The sequence below is a fragment of the Neodiprion pinetum genome, chromosome 6, assembly GCF_021155775.2.
Source record: "Neodiprion pinetum isolate iyNeoPine1 chromosome 6, iyNeoPine1.2, whole genome shotgun sequence".
In the NCBI taxonomy this organism is placed as follows: Eukaryota; Metazoa; Arthropoda; class Insecta; order Hymenoptera; family Diprionidae; genus Neodiprion; species Neodiprion pinetum.
In genome coordinates this window covers 11,672,558-11,693,823 of record NC_060237.1, presented here as the reverse complement: position 1 = coordinate 11,693,823, position 21,266 = coordinate 11,672,558, and the positions used below count along the sequence as shown (strand labels likewise).

General features: G+C 41.9%; 1 protein-coding gene across 12 annotated transcripts in view; it reads right to left on the bottom strand.

Annotated features, from left to right (window-relative positions):
* The window catches only part of Eph (Eph receptor tyrosine kinase), a 167,863-nt gene that overhangs the window by 61,711 nt on the left and 84,886 nt on the right, over positions 1-21,266 (bottom strand). For all 12 annotated transcript variants that reach the window (XM_046630807.2, XM_069136936.1, XM_069136939.1 and 9 more), the window contains exon 3: positions 8,292-8,371. In XM_046630807.2, coding sequence (XP_046486763.1) covers positions 8,292-8,371 — 80 coding nt within the window. The remainder of the gene's footprint in view (positions 1-8,291; positions 8,372-21,266) is intronic.

Sequence of the window (21,266 nt, the reverse complement as noted above, 5' to 3'; positions counted from 1 at the left end):
AACTCGACCAGATATCTGTAAACATCTCGGTCAGAAATCTCTTGAATTCACTCAATGCCCGTGTGAAGTCGCTTGATCCGCGGGAAATCATGTGAGGTATTGCCAAGTCGTGCAGCATAGAATACCACGGGGAATCGTTCGAAGACGTGTATTTGAGACTATTTGGTTCGTATGAAATATTGTAGCGTCATGCCTACTCACGTGGGATTATGTGCGGTAATGCGAATTTGTTTCAAATCGTGTATAAAAGTCACTTCGACTCGAGTGTTTTCAACTATTGAACCGTATCTCTGAAGTTTATTCAAGTCCTATAATCCAGTCGTAATATGACATGCTCATTAAATACGGGAAAGACTTGCGAACGTAATCCTAATGATGAGAGTTACTATCGTAGGACTCATGAGTCGACATTCGAATCAAAAACTTTTCCATAAAAATTGAGGACAACTTTTATACGGTCGATTTGTGAATGGTTTTATATGCACTGTTGAATACAAAGATGAGTGATTCTTTTCGTAATTCCACAATACACAATGCCGAAAACGTGTGACAAAACGTAGACAGTCGTTATTGTTTGAAGCATAAAATCCTTTCAGCAAGCAGTACCTACTTATGTTGCTACACAAAAGTATTATACATTTTCGAGATACAATCTCATAAGACACAACACGAAGGGACCATTCTGAAAAAGCCGCATATAAACACCCGATTACACGTAGGAGATGTGGAATAAAGATTGAGACATGTTCAAAAACATGACGGGCGCTATGAAAAGCCTTCGTCACTATCCAGTGACAGGTTCGTTGAATGACCTCCTAACATTATCAAATCTGCCTTATTATTCGAATGCGGGAAAAATCTTCGGAGTAGAGCGAGGGAGGGAGTCAATTTCAAAGCGACGCAAGAAGACTCTTTGTCACTAAATTGAGTCAGAGTGAACAAATGAAGACCGAAACGAAGAGGAAACTAATGAGGATTGACGGAATTTCTTCACATTTCTTCGTTTTCACTTTATTGACTATATATAAAACACCATCGTTTTATGCGTGTAAAATAACATTGAAGTTCAATCATATCGATCAAAATACTTCAACGCCATTTCTGGTATCCGGAAAGAGTATCAGAACACTTAATCGCGACGTAGAACGATTTAAAACAGAGTAAACAACAGGTACGTATGAAAAATGCGATATACTTCAAGTCGATGAATGACACGTCCTACTTGTGCAAATATAACCCGCGTTTAGATGGTAAAATTATTTGTTCTACCCTTTCATAACGGAATATACTCCCATACATACATATAACAATCACGTACGTAACAATGTGTTGATTTATCCTGGAAACGGTGGTTCCGTGGATGAAAGAATGGATGAGAATGCAGATGAAAAATGGATGGTGATATATGTACATAAGCGCACTGACGAGGCGGTGGGAGGTACGGCGAATAAGAAGTCTGCGCATCTGTACGATTCCCATTAGAATTCGGTACGCGGGCGGTTTAAGCTAACGAGAGGGAATGGGAATGCATCTCGCGGTAGTCATGGTAACCGGAACGTGACCGCATTGCCCATGGGATAAAGGGAGGCAGACGGGGGACGGGCTCACGTTCCGTCTGTACACAGCGAGGGGGGGAAGGGAGGCCAAAGGCAACCTGGGAGCAGAGTGCGAGGGGCAATCCAGGGGTCCTGAGGCTGAGGCCGCGGGGGGTACCGGACAGAGAAGGACGACGCGATAAGAGAACTCCCAGATAACTGGATAGAAGAGAAGCCCGGTTGTGCAGGTGGAACCGGAGGGTGGTTAAACCAACCGTGGTGGCCGCCGGGGGAATACCCGGGGCACAAACTCCCTCTTCCTTAACCATATAATACCGTCTTACATCGACGGAACGGATCCCGGTAGATCGAGGAGCTGACGCTAAGTTAACTTGCGAGAAAAGTTTCGCATCAATTGGCGGCGATGCCGCCAAACCGTCATGCGGAATACGTTGCGAGGCAGCTAGTCGCCAAGACCAGACGAAAAACAAGACGAATAAGGGGCAGGGAGGAAGGGTATTTTCTTCAAAGAGAAAATTGCAGGACGAGCGGAGGCCGGGGCTCACTCTTCTTATCGCGCCGTGACGAACATTTCCATTTCTCAAAGGGGAAGATAATATAATATTATATATATTACACCTGCATTTCTCCAGAGTGTACGTATACGTATAGAGTGCGTGAGAGAGAGAGAGACTTGAACCTTATCAAACCAAGCGCGTCAAGACGTGCCTCGACCCAATACGTACGACAGGGTTGGTAACGACTTTGGACCTCCTCGGAAATTAAAAACGTCGCACGTAAGCTGCGGGGGGAGAGATAAATATCATTGGGCGAAGAAGAACATTCAAATAAAACAGAAAAACGCCGTGCAAGGGGTGATAAAAACGAAAGAGGAAAAACACGGGCGTGTGTATACGACTGTAGAGAGTAGGAAGAAAACAGAAAGAAAAGGAAGCAACGGAGGTAAGAAATAAAAAGAGAAGAGTAAAAAAGTAAAAACTGACGTGGAAGAAAAGAGGGCCATTTGCCAGGTCATTTTAAATCAATCGTCAACAGACCCCCACCCCCCTGCCCGAAGCTCCATGGTCGTAGGAATGACGCACAAAAACGGGCGGACGTAAAAAATGTCCCATAAAAAATAAAGCGTAAAATATTACCGGGAAAGGATTATGGCGGCTTCAGCTGCCACCAAAGACACCGTCGCAAGGATAGACACGGAATCCTCGGGGATCAGACATCAATCCTTGTGGCTCGAAGGCGGATTTGTTGCGAATGAACGTTACGGGGATGGTGGATGTGGCCTTTTATGCCCAAGAGAAATAGCCAAGGAAATAACACTCGACCTGCAGACGTCGTTCCTCAATCGCGAACTTTGTGTTCAAAGCTATCGACGCGACGGTCGGAGGTCAATTTCTTTTTGCTTCTCCCTGTTTCGCTTTCTTCCTTTTTATCTTTTCTTTGGCTGTCAATGTTTACCTCGTAAGCAAAAGTATATTTTAAATTTCGAATCAGATATTGCAATTCGATTTACGCACAGTAAACCACTGTTATTAGTTTATGCATTATTATATCCATGCATGATATCAAACCTACGATAAGTCAATTCGATGGCTTGAACGTCGGGACACCGAAGATGTCGACGTCGTAACCAAAGCGGATTCCACTGGACATCTGCGTAAAACTCAAATAAAATGTTTCCCATTTTTTCGATCTTCTGTTTTGATACACCATTTTTTCACGGGAAAAAAAACTGACGCCGAGAATTCAACGCTTTCGCTATACCGTTAACGATGCGAAACGAGGCGCAAGTCTTCTGGACGCAACATGCATAATAAATAGGCGAGGAAAATGTTTTTTCGTTGAAAATAAAGTTGCAAAAAAAGAGAGAGAATATAAAAAATTTCGAACCGCTGTATACTAACATTTGTACGACAGAGGTACGCAATTTTATAATGCATGGACCGCGAAGAACAAATTCAGACAAGCCAAGAGATGGAGTAATAAAATGAAAATTCGAAACCCTGACTAAGATAATCCGTTCGTCGAAAAATTTCGTCCTGAAAAATACCCACCCAGGTGTGTGTAGGTAAAAGCTTTTCGAAAAAGATCGAAACACGTCTTGAATATGTGTCGATCAATATCGAGGGAGACAACGAAAAAAGGGCCAAAGGATTATAAATAAATCCTAACCTAACTCAACCTGAACACGTTCGGGTCAGATTTATTTTGACACGATCGACAATAGTGCTAGGGGAGCCACGCCGAGCGCCATTGTCCAAGTGTTTGCAGTGTAACTCATCTATTTCCCGGGGATTAATAAAGCTTTGCACAGCCGTTCACCACAGCGGCAACACCAGCTGGAACAGAAACAGGAGCTTCGGCTTGCTGCAGCATCGAACAACCAACTATCGCTAGGACGAAAATTCTTCTTACAGCGTAAGTAAAGAGAAAATGCGCAAAAATTGGAATGCCAAAGTCGATTTTACGGGTATTCGGGTTGAAAAATGCTAATCTTTAAGGGGATTAAAGAACCTCTGATCATGTCTTTAGAATAAGTTCGACACAGAGGTCCTGAATATGTACATTGAAGTGCAACAGCAATGGCTGAAGAATAAAAGCCCATCGTTTCTACGAATTGAATCATAAACCGTTGCTCACGTTTTCAAATTCCATAGGTATACACACAAGCGAGTATGCCTATATATCGGGGGAGACGATCTTTCCCACAGGGAAGACTGTGACTGTAAGTTGGTAAAAAATTCCTGGCCAGTCCTCCCCGAGAAGGCATGCATTCTCGTACCTACACGCGGAATTAATCTTTTGTTTTTAAGAACTTTCGGGAATTAATAATGCCCGGTATGTGATCTGGTTGGCGAGCGTCCGTCCCGTCCCGTTTCGTCGTATCGTGAAAACGTATGGCAGTAGAGCCAGGAACTGAAGAAGAACTGTCGGTTTGCGTGCGCGTACCAAACAAACTATCGTGCTCACATAATTCCATGTGCGTGCACACGTCTATGCCTACACACATGCGAGGATAGTACGTATTCTCTCTGCATGCCGGTCACATATTACAAATGTTTCTAGTTTTAGACTCGCGTAGTAATTTCAAGACCAGATCCAAGAAGATGTATATCCCGATTCTATGCAGCGACGTAGATCGGAATTGGGGAAGGACTCTTCTTCTTCACGGGAGATGAAACTTGCAGATAAGATCTGTGCCACGCGTGTCTTCTTGGGGTTCCCAACTTCAAAGGTCCACCTTCTGGGTAAAACTAATGCCTACTCACTATGTACTCCTCATCTGTACCGATCCCGTGTTACTTTACCCCTCCTCGTCCATGCGACTCCTTCCATCATACTTGATACGCTCATTTTCTTCAGATCATTCACGCACAGAATCAGTCTCCGACTCAAATAAGAGTGTGAAGATTTTGCAATTTACATGATGTTGCAGAGCTCATGATTTTGCATAATGATTTCACTACACCTGTGATCGTTTCGTTCATCACGGCATGGGCTCAAGTCTGGTTACTTGATTGTTTGTTTTATTCAAGAGATGGCGGAACGTTTTTAATGATGATGAGTGAAACTTGAGAATGATGAAGAAGATTATAAGAGTCTGAAACGTCACGCTCGAAGATCGGAGAGAAACAGTATTAATGGGCCGAATCCGCGTCTGTGTAGCGGCAGACCCCACATTTCTATTTAAAAAGATCAGCTTTAATTCCGCACGACGAGATCTCTACTTTCAGACAGATAACGCGTTGCCAGCAGTTCCCAAATATAGCTAGGGTCCCACCACCATCATACCCCGCTGATCCCTAATCGTGACCGACGTTCCGGGAATACGAGCAAAAGCAAATAATGGGTTAATTGTTTGGAGAACGCGTTTCAAAGTAGTTTGTTTGAAATTAGACTGATCGTCCAGCTGTTGAAAAAGAATTTTCAGGTACCATTTCAGCGCGGAGTGTTCAACAGATTTATCATCTGAGCTATGCGAAGATGGAACACGAGACTTGTGAGACGTCCAACACTTCCGAGGTAATTTTTTTTATAATTATTTCAATTACGAAAGAACCGACAATTTCCAAAATTCTTGACACGATTGTGCAATACTAAATATAAAAAAAGGGCACGAAAAACAGTTTGTATGTGAGTATCAGAACAAGCGGTAGACATTTATTGGTGTAGAAGTATACAATGGGTGTATTTATAATGTAGAACGCCCAAAGACTTTGGGATGAGAAGTTGGTCCAAAGGGGAAGTTTCGGTGATTAGTTGAGCCCCCTTTGTGTGAGTTCTGACCCCATCTTCCTACTACGGGCTTCTCTGGTGGTAGGACCTCTGCACCAACCTTCATCGGTTTGTTCAAATACTCCAGAGTAATTCTGTTTGGCTTGTTTGCCCTGACGCAGTTCCGCCCTTGGGCACTGTATATTAATAACTTTGTATCTTGACGGAGAAATTTATTGCATTAGCTACGTTAGATTAATCCGAAGAAAAGCTCGAGTTACCTCTCTGCCGGTAGTCGACTCGTTTTCACTACTTCTCGATATTCTCCTTAAAAGATGATTTTAAGCGAAAGATACAGATACTTTCCCGCTATTTTCCGGCTATTTAAACTTTAAACCTCAAATCTGATTACTCTCTGAATACATAAGGCCTATGGCGGATCAAAATTATTTTTAAGTCATGCTTGACGATATGAACGGTATGGAATCAAACACGGAACAGGAATTAAAATAGAAATAAAATTCGATACAATTTTTTAAAGAAAAAGTTATGACTTTGTTTTAATAATATTACCTCAATAACGCTAGCTTACAAGGTTGCAGTGAAGAATAATATTCTCTCTATATATTTTTGTCCAGTCTTCGACGCAAGTTTCCAAGTAATGCAATCCACTGGCAGCTCATGTACATACATTAAAATCGGTATGCTATCACGACGAGTCTTCTTTGTTAACTTTGTTGAACAAAAATGTCATCACATCGAATAAATGTTCTCTTCAATTGTTAGTCAAGACAAAACACACTGTAGATCTTGAAATACTCTTTACTTCGCAGAATTAATTCAGACTAAAATAGCATGCTCCACACACAGGAATGAGAAACGTGACCCTGTAAATTTGTGTGACTTCTCGGAATCATCAAGCTTGTGAGGATTTTTAAAAATCCTTGCCATACGGGAAACGGAGCGACGAGACAGGATGAATAATGCGAAGGACCGTAGGGTCTAAAACACAGAGGATTCTTCGGACACTCCGACACAATGCAATTTCCCGGGGCCACAGTGTATATTAACTGTCAAAACGAACAAGTGGTACCACCGACAAATTCCCTCTGCGCGAAGAGCTCAAAACCATCAGAGAAGAGGAAGAGGATGAGAATGAGGAAAGGTACGCGTCGTATATATCGGTATATATCGGGCAGAGGTCCGACGCATACGTGAGCCCCCGCTGGTCAGGGCGAAGCGAGCATTGGGCGCCATGTTTGTTTTTCAATTGTTGAGCGCACAGCGGGTTGCCAGACAGGTTTAAATCAGCCTTGTGCCCAGTTCACGGACGCGAGACTGCCGTTGCTCTTTTGCTGCTGCCGTTGTTCCTGCTGCATCTACCCCGTTGATGATGATGATGGCGATGGTGATGCGGATGCGGATGACGGTGTCGATGAGTCTGAACGACGGATCCTCGTTCTCGTTCTCGTCCTGATACTCTTTCCTTCAGCGAAGTCGACTAACAAATTGCTTTTTGTTTGAACGAACAAATTAGAGAGCAGTCGGCACAGGAACAGCGCTGCCGGTGTTGCTGGTAAAGCATCAATGGCTATGTCCCGACGAAACGGCCTTCGTCCGCGTTAGGGTAGATTTTTCAAATATGTAGGTCGTTAGTGTGGTAGCGCTAATCGAAAATGGTGACGGCGTTTGAAAAGCGCTTTAAACTTGTGTTGATTTTCGTTGCTACCTAAGGTATACAATGTACCATGTTTAATGTTGTAACGCCGGATGCTACCACCGGAGCACCGCATAGTTATACACGCCAACGATACACGACCACTGTGTACAATACATGGTGTTGGGTACCTGCGTATGTATACGAAAATTGTAACGCACGAATCTGGCAGTAGCTCTACACCACCGGCGCACGAGATGAGCAAATAGAGAAAACAGTCTACTATGCAGGGATCGAGGAATTCGTGGTCATAATTTAACCAGCAAATATACCGTCTGTTCCCCCCGGTACGAGATAAGGCACCGTACGGTTGAAATCTCGTAAGAAAGATATTGTTGCAAATGCCGAGGAAGCAACGGGATTGGGTATGGCCTTCACAATAAAATAAAAACCTCACACTGTCCTCCAGGATCACATCAGGTGTCGATTGTATTCAAATAGAGAACGGATTAGGCCTTTATTGGCTTTTTCTCAGCCAGCACAATCATTCGAATATCGATGTGAAAATCCGGACACCGACACCAATGGTTATTTAAAACACTATCCAAACTCACAATCAGATGTATTGCTATTATACGAATGCAATACGGGTGATTTTATGTTGTAACGTTCATTCTCAGTTCTACTAAACCCAACGCCGAGAGTCAATTTCAGCTCCGTAATCAAATCATGTCGTGTGAAATCCGGAAATTTCAGTCTAGGACCTCCATACAACTGCGGCAACCTGTGTCGACGCGAATGTCTGTTGAATTTGAAGGGTAATGCATAAGCGAGGATCGTGCAGTTTGTATCCTAAATGTACTTACACCCGGAGTGCTGGCCTGAGCGCCGTAAGGATACCGGGTCCAATCGAGACGTCCTTCTGTCGTAGTGTCCAGCAAGACAACTGCAATCACAAAACAGAAAGATATGAGTGAAATAGGTCTTTATCTCGCCGTGATGAATTGCTTTCGACGGTTATGTCCCAAGTAAAACGTTAATAATATTTAAGTTATTATAACGCTGTTGCAATTATTGTTGCTATTATCATACATAATAACTGTTGTTCACATTACGCTCCGAGATTCCCAGAGTACCATGTCCTGATCCGACTTCATCCTACGGAGCGTTACGTACCTTTTTACGTGTATATTATACGTACGCCTTACCTGCTTCAGGACTGCGTAAGTATCTGCGCACCCAACTTGACCTCACCTAACATAATCTGACCTTTCATATATGTAACCCTTGCTTGAACTGCTACTTCCTATACATTGATACATGTACTTGTCATACTTGTGCGCTTAGATATTTAGAATTTCAAATTTGGGCGTCTTTCGCAAATAAAAGAATGTACTCGTATTAAAACCGGTACCATAGTGCTACACAAAACTAGTTCTGGTCATTTTGGAGATCATTTCATCAACGGGGTACAGATTGATGCACATATGCAAGTCCTACCTTTATTCGGTTGATTCGTACAATTCATCGTGGATTTCACATACTGGAAATAGAACAATTTAAGTGACCAAGAAATTGATGTTGACGCTTGGAAATAAAACATTTTCCATATAGTTTTCCTAATATCCCGAGCTCCTTGTTAAATATGGATATGGAATATTCCAGGAATTCGTAAGTAAATAAAATTAGAAAAGCTCAACTTTTTGTGGGAGAACCGTGCAGGGATTTATAGAATAAAATGATTTTTTCATGCCCACAGAACATATCCTTTTTCAGCTATGGGTACAAGCTGGATTATAGGTTACGCCGAAGCAGAACCCTTCTCAGAATCTGTCTCAGAACTTTTTACATCGCATATCAAACCTTAGGAAAAGAACTCTTCAGAAAATAAATTTACAAGGCATTTGTCTTGACATACTTTGTATGTACCAACGAGTATTAAGACGAGAGCATAAATCCTCGTTTACGAAAGAATGATCACATCAAGTTACCAATTTTTCATCAGTACTAAAAATCACATACGTCATCTCATTTTTTTCTATTTCTTCATCACATCAAAATGGTTTCAGCATGTTTCTTTTTGTACGTATTCTTTTATTGCCACTCTTAAAGTTCACTACACACAGGACAATAAAGTACACCAGTCCTGCCATCTGATACTGGAAAACAAGACAAGACAAATAAAATTAATATAAGAGGATGAGAGTTGTTATTTTCACTGGGACTCTGGATAATAATTTCGAAACGCCAGGTGTCCCACCTGCCCCCGCTACCCCAAGTCGTACCGTGCCTAATTGCCCCATAGACTTTGGGTAATATCCCCCCCCATCTCCAGCAAGTATGCCTACACATACAGATAACGATTTCTCCGTAGCCGATCCGCACCTGTACCTAATACATAGGTATTATACACATAATAAAGCAGTAAGTTACACGCCATTCGTTCAGGGAAATGTTCACAGCTATGTTCAGTGCGTAGGTGTGCTCGAAAGTTTCTCACCCCACAGATGGTGACAGCCTGCAGTACCGTGCCGAGTGGAACCCATATATATATATGTGTATGTGTATATATGTATGTATATATATATATATATAAATTTGTGTGTATGGGAGAAACAGAGAGAGAGAGAGAGAGAGAGGGGGGGGGGGGGGAGCGGGGCGGAAGGAGGGAGGTAGAGCGGGTCGAGGGTCGGTCTATAGGTAGGAAAAACCACGTGACGCCCTCGGAGAACTGGTCTCCCTTTTACGACGTTTAAACAATGCCTAGGTAGGGTAAAAGCTGCCTATTATCAATTCCGAGAAATTTTTGTATATTGATTTCGCATGTGAGTGATCCCGCATCGCGGACCCCGGACAAAACTCGCCGGGTGCTTTCAAGAATGATGGGAAGCTTTTGAGCTGAAAATAGAAGAAACCGACACATAATGACTGACCTCATCACGCCCGACAACTTCACTATAAAAACGTAGTTACATTGACGCAATGTTAAATTGATCATTCGTCACAACGTGTGCACGGTTGAAGTAATTGCTTCATGTGTTTATATATCACTCGCGTGGACAAGCTGGCTGAAATACCATTTGCTCCCGCTTGTCGTACACAAATTCAGTTACCAAATTTAAGATCCTCTCAGACTAAATTCTAATATTCGAGCAGATCTTTGTGACGGTACATACGTCTACGAGACAAGCTACCTTTTATTTTTTCAATGAGATCAACGGAATTCTATCACATTTTTACAACATAAAGTATGCAGAAATATTTAGAATTTTTCAAATGTTAATGGAATGCTTAAGCTCGATATTGATATAGATGTCTCTAAAGATGACATGACCACTTGAGTACAGTCGATTAAAATCAATATAGAGATTTCGTACTCTTTTGTTGCTAATTTGCTGCCGATATCCCGATTTTGTTACCTCAGCCGTTTCGGCAGAATTAAGGACGATGCCGACGTTGAAAACCATTGTCATCGCCACGAGTAACAAATAAAGAAAAATATAAAAACAGTATTTTGATTGCCATTTAGCTGCTTGAATTTCACGTCAGAATACATTTCAAATTACCAACCTCAGCTTTGAAAACTACCGCCGGTGTAGTAGAAATACAAAATTACGCGAGATATCCCTTATTTCAGATACTGAGGGTGGTTTTCAGCATTGGTTAACATCGCCCTTGAATTCACCGAAACGGCTGTTGCAACAAAATTGGGACTTCAGCAACAAATTAGCAACAAGAGAATTCTTTTCGAGTTTCACGTTATCTTCTTCGGTTAGTAGTTTTCATTCCATATTACCGGCTACTTGTTATTAGTTGATTTTACCGTAAGTAAGCCGGTGGCTTAATGCTTCTAATTGGGACAACTATTAATTCGACAAAATGACCTACGTCCATAGTCGAATTGATAAAATTCTACCTTAATAAAACTTTGAACCACTTTCCGATTTCGTTTCATTCATCGATCCTGTGCAACGTATAAAATACATGCTACAAAAAAGACCGACATTTAGAATTGCATTGTACACATTGAATAAAACGCGATGCCTTTTAGTTGGAAATGCCGGTATACATGATGGCTGGAACCTGTGGGATAACATTTGGTGCTGCCTAAAGAAAGACAAACATTTTCAACTCATGAGTAGACTAAGTCCATCAATTTCAAAGCCTCTAAATAAATATTTTGTTACTAAAAATCTTGTTTCTTGTAATTTGATATCTGCGGCGCGGCGTATAGAGTGTTACATCAGACAATATTGGGTTTTAACATTCTTGAATATAATATTTTAATTTCCCAGATAACATCGTGTAATCTCTACCAAGTGGTGCGACGGACCCTAATGCGAAGAAAAAAGCCAAGTCTGAAGTCAAGTCGTGATGAGATTCTCTAGCAGATTTATTACGTTTCTGATTAATAAAAAGTAAGACCCACTAAACCTTTAGTCTTAGCAAATTTGATCAAATTCACTTGAAGGTCTGGGTGAGCGTATACTATTTTATCAATTTTTTTCTTTCTCTCATAACTTTGTACAAGTATAAATACAGAGATCACGATACCATCTTCCGGAGCGATTGTGAAGGAAAAAATAAAAATCTAATACCTAATATTTCCCGACATAATATTGTATGCCTATATATACGAGCTATCAAATGACAAGTATAAAAGAGTAGAAAAGGAATTAGTAAGAAAATACTTACTTACTCGTAGGTATATGGAATTAACGTTTTTAGTCCACTCCCAGCGAGTTAAAAGTGTTTGTCTTTCTTAAGGCAGTACTAAATGTCATCCTATAGACCGTAGTACTCGAACCCTCGCCTAGGGACGTTTTTAACTAAAAGGCATCAATCACGGAGTTAATGTACGCCATCAGCGACATTTTCAAAACTCTGTCCCGAGTCTGTTCCTTCGGAGCCAACCGATACAACGCACAGAAAAAAAATGTTGCCTCATACGGAGAGATTCATAAGCCGTGGAGATGCGGTGAATGTATACATACCGTGTATCGAAGATATCGCGCCAAATACAGTACGAGTTGAGCATTTTTGATTCACGCACGACAAAAGAACCGTTTACTGCTTTTAAAATTTTGGAAACGGAAGAGGTTACGATTCAGTATAACGTCCTATAAACCAAGAGAACATAACAATTCTACACTCAATTTTTGTTCATTTGTAAGTACCTAATCCTACCTTCCATCCAAGCAGTGTCTTGTCCACATATTTTTGCAGCGTTAAAATAAAAAATTCCTCGTATTATGCTGGCTTGTTCTACCGCGTACACGCGTACCTGCATTACACTTACGCACGGAGTCACAGGTACCCGAAGGACGTACGAAGCAGCAAGAGCGTGCGAGACATTGCAGGGAGGGTATAGGATAAGAGGTATAGATCGAAACCCCTTCCGGCTCTACGTGCGCGAAAGAGTTTCGAGGGTGCGAGTAGGTGCAGGGTTGCTCTGCGCCGCCCCTTCTACACGCGTACGCGCTCCTCTATTACACTTGTGGATCCCCGGCTCACGTGTGCGTACATTAGCGTGATCTGAAAAATCCACACACAGGGTGATTCAGGTGTTACTCGAAACTATTCGAGGGTAGATGGCATTCACCAGAGTTTGTGCAGAGTGCGATGAACTTTTGGACGACGATCGTTTCGAGGGAATCATAGATTTCAAGACTCAGTACCTTGAATTTAGCTTTGATCACAGAAAATTTAGGCATAATCGTCGGGGAAGTGGTTTACGGTGTTGAACTATTCTACAAGTTTCAGCTACTTTTATCTTCGTCACATCGGGCACTCAGCTTGGCTGTACGCACATTCAATCATCATGAAACGTTACAAGCTGAAACGTACTTCTGTAAAACAATTTTTACGGTCAATTAGAAAATTCGGCGTCATTAGATCAATATCACGACATTCTCAGATGGACACAAAATTTTGGTCTATATATACCTGAGAGTCGACAATCCATAATTTTTCCACACAGTGTAACCGAATCTTCTTTTTCGTCATATCCGAGTTCAGAATTCACCTTATTTTCGCAATATCAGTCGAGTCATACCTGAACCACCTTGTATATTTCACATGCACGGAACGTAAAGAGAACGGGGAGGTTCGAGCAGGTGTGACGTCACGGACATCCATGCGGCAACTCGTTCCTCCCCCCTCCTCTTCGCTTCGTCTGGTCTAGTCTCCTCTCTTACTCTCTTGGCCATTGTTGGGCTGGCGGGGGCGTCGCGACGTTACGCGCGGCGCCAAAATACAGCTGCGATTCCGGCACGAGAGGAGCGTCGTCGTCGTCGTCTGCCGCTGCTGCGACGACCACAAGCCTAGAGAGTGTCTCGATGTTCAGAGGCGTGCGAGCGTTGAGCGCTCCTAGTAGATATCGACCGCTCGCCGAGCATGTGGGGTAGGTGCGCCTATGTGTACCGGGTGCCTAGCCGTGCCCCGTGTGTAACGTCGGTCTCGCACGACTTCGCCACCCTTATCCGACCCGCCCCGCACCCTCCATCCCTCCCTCGTCGACGCCGCCGTCGTCTCTTTCCTTTCCCTGACAAACTATACGCGACGCTCTCGTGGATCCGCGGCTCCCTTCGCAATTCCCAGGCTCGTAATCAAACCGAGAGTTGACGGTATAGACGTATAAATTACAATGCGCTAGGCGTAGGTATTGATGGATCCGCGTTAACTTATCCATCCAATCGAGAAGTGATAACCGTGCGCCGCACAATCTGATACATTTTCAAACGCGTTGATTCCCTTTCTATAACTCGTCGGTCCGATATATCGAACGAAATATTTCGCAACGGTTCATCCGAATTCATTTACGCCGTGATTTCACTCAATTTTCATACGGATATTCGGACTTCCTACGTGCATCTACTTTATACACCTTAAATTTCACCAGTCAGCGCTGGTGTCAACTGGTTTCTCATGGTTGGATTGGATTAGGTTCTCAGTTCAAGTGCAAGCCCGATACATTTATCGGAATTCAAAATTAAAACTGTCGAATAAGCTTTGTTCTAAGTACACGACGTTCGGGAAGTAGGAATGCGTTTTTCACTTTTTAACGGCAATTATAACTTTTACGTCGTCCGTAAACTGTATAATAATACTATATCTTTCCGCCATGTTCAAATGAGAGAGTAAACATTATGCTGTACAAATGAAAATTGAGAGCCAATGATTAAATGTAAATATTGTAAATAATATTCTTCATGTATTAACAAATAAGCATTCAAATCTATGAAACAATCACCAGACGGCGTTTTTGTATTTCAGTTTTTTCCAACTATCATTCAAATTTCGTTTTATCTACTTCTCTTTTTGACGAAATTTTCCAAAGACAGATAATGATAATTCGCTAAGTGCAAAGTTTATTATACGAGTTGATAAATTGGATAAAATCGTTTTTTTTTTTTTTTTTGGTCGATAGAACTGCTGAATGGTTCCTATTCACGACCCTTTTTGTTTCATTATTTCTCTAATAAATACCCTGGTATATCGAAAGTGATCGAAAGGTTCCAATTTTGTAGAGATTTTTCTCGTTGTTCAAATACAAGACGCAAAAGACCATCCAAATTGTCATGGTCATTTTCATTCACAGCATGTTTTGTTTCAATGCTGCTTCCTTTTTAGTATGTTATGTATTGTTTAAAACACTTTTCTTTGTGGCAGATGCTACTCGTTGAAAAAAAAAAAAAAATTACTGCGCTTTGCCGAACTGCAAGGCATTCGACGTCGCTCGCATCCTACCACAAGGGGCCTGGCAAAGTCTGATTTCATGAAAATTAGCGATGTTCGAATGGTATCAAGGTCAATGACACGTCGCCTTCGGGGTCGCGGGACATGAGGTGTACGACGCGTTTTGTTGCCCACCTGACAAATTGAAAGACACAACCGGTTGAGCGGCGGCCGCGGCGGCGGCAGTACAGCAACAGCGAGGGTTTTCGAGTAGGTAGGTAGGTAGGTAGGCACCTCAGCGCGAGAGGACATGTGTACATAGGAGAAATACGTGTGCGATGCACGTGTGCAGACGAAGTGGATGTAGAATTGTCTCCTCAACGCCGCATCATATGTGCAGAGGTGGAGGAGAAGAGACACATATTTACGTAGATCCATAAGTGGGGTTGCATCATGTACCCTGCGAGTCGTCCGAACGCCCCTCTCAAAAGGGATATAAGAACCCCGAGGACCGGGGGTCAAATTTGTCGCGCGTTCCGACGATCAACGCCGCATACTTGCACCGGGTGTAAAATATATATTATACACACGGCGCTGCAGGAACAGTTTTAGGGCCAAAATAAAATTGAGTATGTACGTATGTATATACATATATACGCTTTATAGGTATTCACGCGTCGTACATGTGGGCCCGAGCTGATCTTTGCGGGTCTTCGATACGAGGTGATGGTGCAGCCTGCAGGTTCCTTGGTGGTCCCGGAGGCGACGGGACAGGACAACCGTCACCGGTCTGTGTCGGACACGCGTGTCCCTCGGAAACGCAGCTTCGTGCGACTGCTCACGCCCTTTTCTCTCGACTTCGCCGGAGAAGAGAGAGAATGAAATAAAATAAGTCTCCTCCATCTATGTGTGAAAGAAAGAAAGAAAGAAAGAAAGAAAGAAAGAAAGAAATAAAGAAAGACGAGAGAACGAGAGGCGCGAGGGAAGCGTGGAAGGGAGAAGGACGACGCGGGTTGGAAGGTGTTGGTGCGCTTACCCACACCGTCACACCCCTCGCGACACGCTCCAAATTTGAAATTTAAATTTCGAACGACGTACGTCCCACGGGCCGCGGCGCAGCTTCGCCGTCGTGCGTTACCGTTGCTGCAGGCGTGCCGACGGAGGGAGAGGAGCTGGATGTTTTATACGTGCGGTGGGAGAAGAGGAGCTGATGCTGCATGGAATAGGAGGAAATTGTTTCCGCCGGGTTTCAGGAACAGTAAATATATATTATAACCGTGGAACCGGCGCTTGCTTGCCGTTCGAGGAGAGGAAGAGGAAGAGGAAAAGGAAGAAGAAGAAGAAGAAGAAAAAACCGATGTAATTTCAAACAGTTTGTTCAGAATTCTCAAAACGTTTTTATATACGTTACATGCCTGTGTGTCTCGTGCACACCGCGGGATTCAGGTGCATGGCGGGGTGGGGATGAAAGTACATGTGTCCAAATACACGAATGCACACCCGTATAAATATGTACTTTATACATGAAAGCGACTCGACTCGCGCGTCGTAGATACATCGGGTTGTACAAGATTGTAAAGATGGAATCACTATTCCGTGTTCGAACGAGGATCTTCCTTAATTGTAGGTAGGTATACTTCTATCGTGAAACGCAGCGATCAACGAATATCGCCGCATGGAGTTTCCGTCGCACGAGGTGTTTACTCAACGGACAACGCCCCAGTCTTTCACTGTACTTCAGGTATCAGGGATTACTGGAAAGAGATTTCTCTTGTGGGGCTCGGATTTTTGGTGCTTCGGTTATACTTGCTATTATTTTCGCTCCCTTTTTCTTCCTCTCTCCGCTGCTACATTCCTCTTTATCCCTCGCGAGGGTAACGATGAAACAAAAATTGGAGACCTTTGGGTAAAATGGGACTAAGAAGTGCTGAAAAGTTGCAACAACGATTCGAAATTACTTTCGTTCATTCCCAAGAATTTTAGCAACAAAATATCTGATCCCACTTTTGTCTCGCTCTCTTGTAGGGGAATTTCGAAAATTAGTAACGAATCGTCGACATTAAAGATCAATTATTCCATAGCCATAAACCTCTAGCACTAAGAAAAATCCAATTCAATAATACTTTATCATTCGCATCGCAGTACAATTCCAAGGTAACTATATTACAACTTCTTTGATTGATTTTCTTCTAACATTTTCGGAACTATCAAGGTTTCCCTTGCCCATAGCAGATAACCTGTCGAAAATATTTCCTTCAAGATCTCCGAAACGTAAACAATTGGAATAAAATAGGTTATTTCTAACTCTTTTGCTCATAACGATTCGGCAGATCCAGCTAAACATTTATATGATTCATTTCGCGATTTCGAGAGTGAACGAGTCAAAGATATTGAAAAATGTTAAACGCTTTATTTTTAGTATAGAAATGAAATGTGTCGAGAAGTTTCTTCGAAACTTCGACAGTTACAAACGAAAGACAACGGTTACAGCATCTACGTATGGAACCATGTTTCCTTATATCCGAGCAATTATGCGCAAGCGAAAAAATCTCGACGCATGCTTTCCATAACTTCAAACTTTCCGAAAAGGTGTCAATTACGTCTGCGCACGTTATGTGCGCAATACTTATGGGATTGAGGCATGTGCGTTCGGATTTACGAAGGTACGAGCAAGAATAAAGGAAACTGTGGGTACAGCGCACACACAAAGTACTCGTTGAATTCACACGTACGCTCGCGTGTACGCGGTGGCGAATATCGCGTTTCATTATCCATCGAATGCACAGACGGTATAGAACCGTAGACCATGGATTACGGTGAATCCGTGGAAAGGGAGACGCGGTGGCAAAAATATTCAACGAAACTTTGCATCATGCAGGGAATTGAAACGTCGTACAGAGTTTCGCGTGCATACGCTATTGAAAGTACCTCACGCCTAGGTATCGCCACCCCCGAGTACTCGAGACAGAAGTTTACCCGATAAGAAAGATTTAAAAAATGGAACCAGGGGGGGAAAAAAAACTGTAAGCGAAGACTGAATACTTAAATACTCGAGTCCCGAATGGTCCTTGCAGCGCGTGGATGCATGACGGGTTGTGTGTGTCCGACGTGCGTGCACGAAATGCAATATACACCCATCCATACGTACGGGGGCCATTCGAGCTGATAATTTTTTCTCTCGCCTCGTATAATCACAGGCTGCCTTCACTCAAAGGTCGGCATGTTTATTTCTGCTTTAATTTTCCATAAAGATTAAAGACCCCGGTCTCGAGTACGGCGTTTAGCACTTTGTGTTGTGTAAGTTCGTTGACGTGCGTGTACGTATCGCACACGCATCACGGACGTGCGCGTATATCCACAACCGAGGAGAAAAAAATTCTTACGGCGGGTTATTATGTGGGGTGCGAAGCTTGGAACGAGACGAGCCCCGGAGGAATGGGAAGAGAAGAGATGAGAAGAGAAGCGAAGGAAAGGGAAACGAAGCGTCGTGACGTGGAGAGACGAGATATGCAGAAAAGGAAACCCGACTGACGGACGTATAAATAAACTTTTGCTTCGAGAAAAATTGACCGAGTATCATTTACACGTTTCTTTTTTCGTGCTCCTGTGCATGATTAATTATTTACATCTTTCTTTTTTTTATTATTATTAATAATATTATTATTCGCGGGGGTCGCTTTTTCCAATACGAAACAGAAATTCTTCTACGGGGCTCTTAAAGTTTCAAACCAACTAGAAGACTACCCGATTTCATGTGAGATTTGGATTTTCATAGCCAACCGTTTCAAAGATAAGCGCGCCCTTTTCTACTCCTTAATTGCATATAAAAAGATACCGTGTGTTTCGGTGAACATTTCAGAGAGCATTATCCCGGAATTATAAGTTTATTCACGATACGTGAGTCTGTGTTTTGTTTTTTTTTCCAATGTTGGAAAACAATTCTTTTTTTTCAATATCAAGTGCAATGCCTTAAATTTTATCGTGTTACTGCGAAAATATGCAGGACTAAATGAGTCATTTATTAATCGAAGTCCTGATTGTTCCGATTCAGTAAAAACAATTAAATAAAATCAAGACTTATACTAGAAATGCCTGTAGTTGGCGAGAAATATAAATGGTTTTAGCAACATTTCAAAGAAAAATTAAAAAAAATGACACTTCTTTGATTTCTGAGAGAAAGAACCACGCTCAATTCTAAACGTCTTTGAAAAATTATTTTTAGTCAAGTTATCCAGAAAATTTTACGTTCGTCCAATTTTTTTACTTCAAGACTGTCGAGAACTGCGACAACTTTAATTTTTTATACCGATTGGATGCAGGTTTTTGACTGTTAAATAAATTTCTAATGAATTCGCGACTCTCGAGAAAAGGATATCGTACTAAACGAGAAAAAAAAAAATGTTTTCTCGAGCATTTATAACAAAAAAAGTAAATTTACAAGTAAATGTTAGTTTCTCGTTACACAAATGATAGACTTTCTGGTTTTCTTCTGAAAAAACAATTCTCTACCTTGCTTGAAGAGATACGAGAAAATTTCTGAAGCCATCTTCTCCGCATCAACACGGGAATCCGGCGAATTGCTTAACGAAAAAAAGAGTTAAAAAAAAAAACATCCATGATGTTGAACAAAATTGCCGGGTTGACAAAGAAGGCACTACGTATATATAATATGTATAAGGCATATAAAAGGCGCGGTATAAATTAAATCCAACGAAAAGGTCCAGCAGCTCGTTAAAAAACACATACAGCTTGACTTATTTTACCGGCACGGTGCAGCAGCGAGAGCTAAGCGAGATCCCTTAATTACACGTTAACGTTACACGATCACTCAGGAATTGCAACAGATTCATTACCTTCGTGTGCAGGACATAAAAATTCTGTCTCTCCCGACGTCGCATCACCCGATACGTGTGTAGGTACACGTATGATAATACATATGTGCGTGATAAAATCCCGGCAAATTTGTATCCCAGGCCCACCGACCGACCGACCGACCGACGAGGAACGAACTTGTTATGAATTTATGATAATTAGCCGGAGATGTAGGTACAGCCGGCGTCATGATGTAATTTAACCCGAAATCGTGTTCGTGTAGTTGCACGCATGAGTGCAGGATACACGCAGCACCGCGAGGGAATTCGCTAATCAGATTACATTGACAGTTTGATTTATCATACGGGCGAGATTTCGACTATGAGTGAAAATTGAACAGCTCCTTAATTGGCGTGTTTTATTTTTTCTTTTTTTTTTTTTTCATTTTCAGAGATATCGATCCAGCGCAACGTTTTCCTTGATTTTCTGAATTACTTGCAGTATAACGTATTTTGACATAATTATACGTGTAACATGCCATACGTAAGGTTTTTTTTTTTTTTTTTTTTTTTTTTTTTGTACAACTGGCACGACATTTACCCGAACGTTGACGTTTCGTTATATCGTGTAAAAGATGGGAACACAAATTATTTCCAAAATCCTGTCCCACTCGAGGCTGTTCGGCTGTTCTTTTTTACAACTAAAATATTATCTACACTCAATCTGAATACACTTGATATAGCAATGCCTGAAGTAGAAGCTGATTATTCATTCTTATCATGTTTGTCCAACCAAGCATACCGAGTTTAGAAATTACCTTTCGTGGAGTGGACACGAAGACATCCGGTAAAATTTTTTATATCATAATTTCTTTGCGATTATAACATTAATGTCAGCGAACCGAAACGGATATTTCTCTGAATATGTTCATTGTTTTAAATAAAGGAATTCAGTATGGAAAATATTGATAAGCTTTCGGGAATTCCGAAGAAGTTTTTGAAACTAGAAATTCGTTAAAAGCTTTATTCATTTACCTGACAAAATTGAATATATTTACAGCAGTAATGAATTTATATCCTCTTACTGAAATCCCAAAAAAGCGTTACATAATTATTATACGAGCGATTCCGTACTTTGTTACATATTACCTGCAGAAGAAAACAGATTCGGCTTTACGAAAGCCATACAAACTTCAAATAAATAGCAATATATGCGTACTATATACGTACATATACGTGTATGTATTTTCAAACTCCACCGCAGAAAATGAGAGAAAAAACCTGCAAATGTGAGAATACCTTCCAGACCGCAAAATACGCTTGTAGGTACGAGAAGATAATATGCCTGCGTGT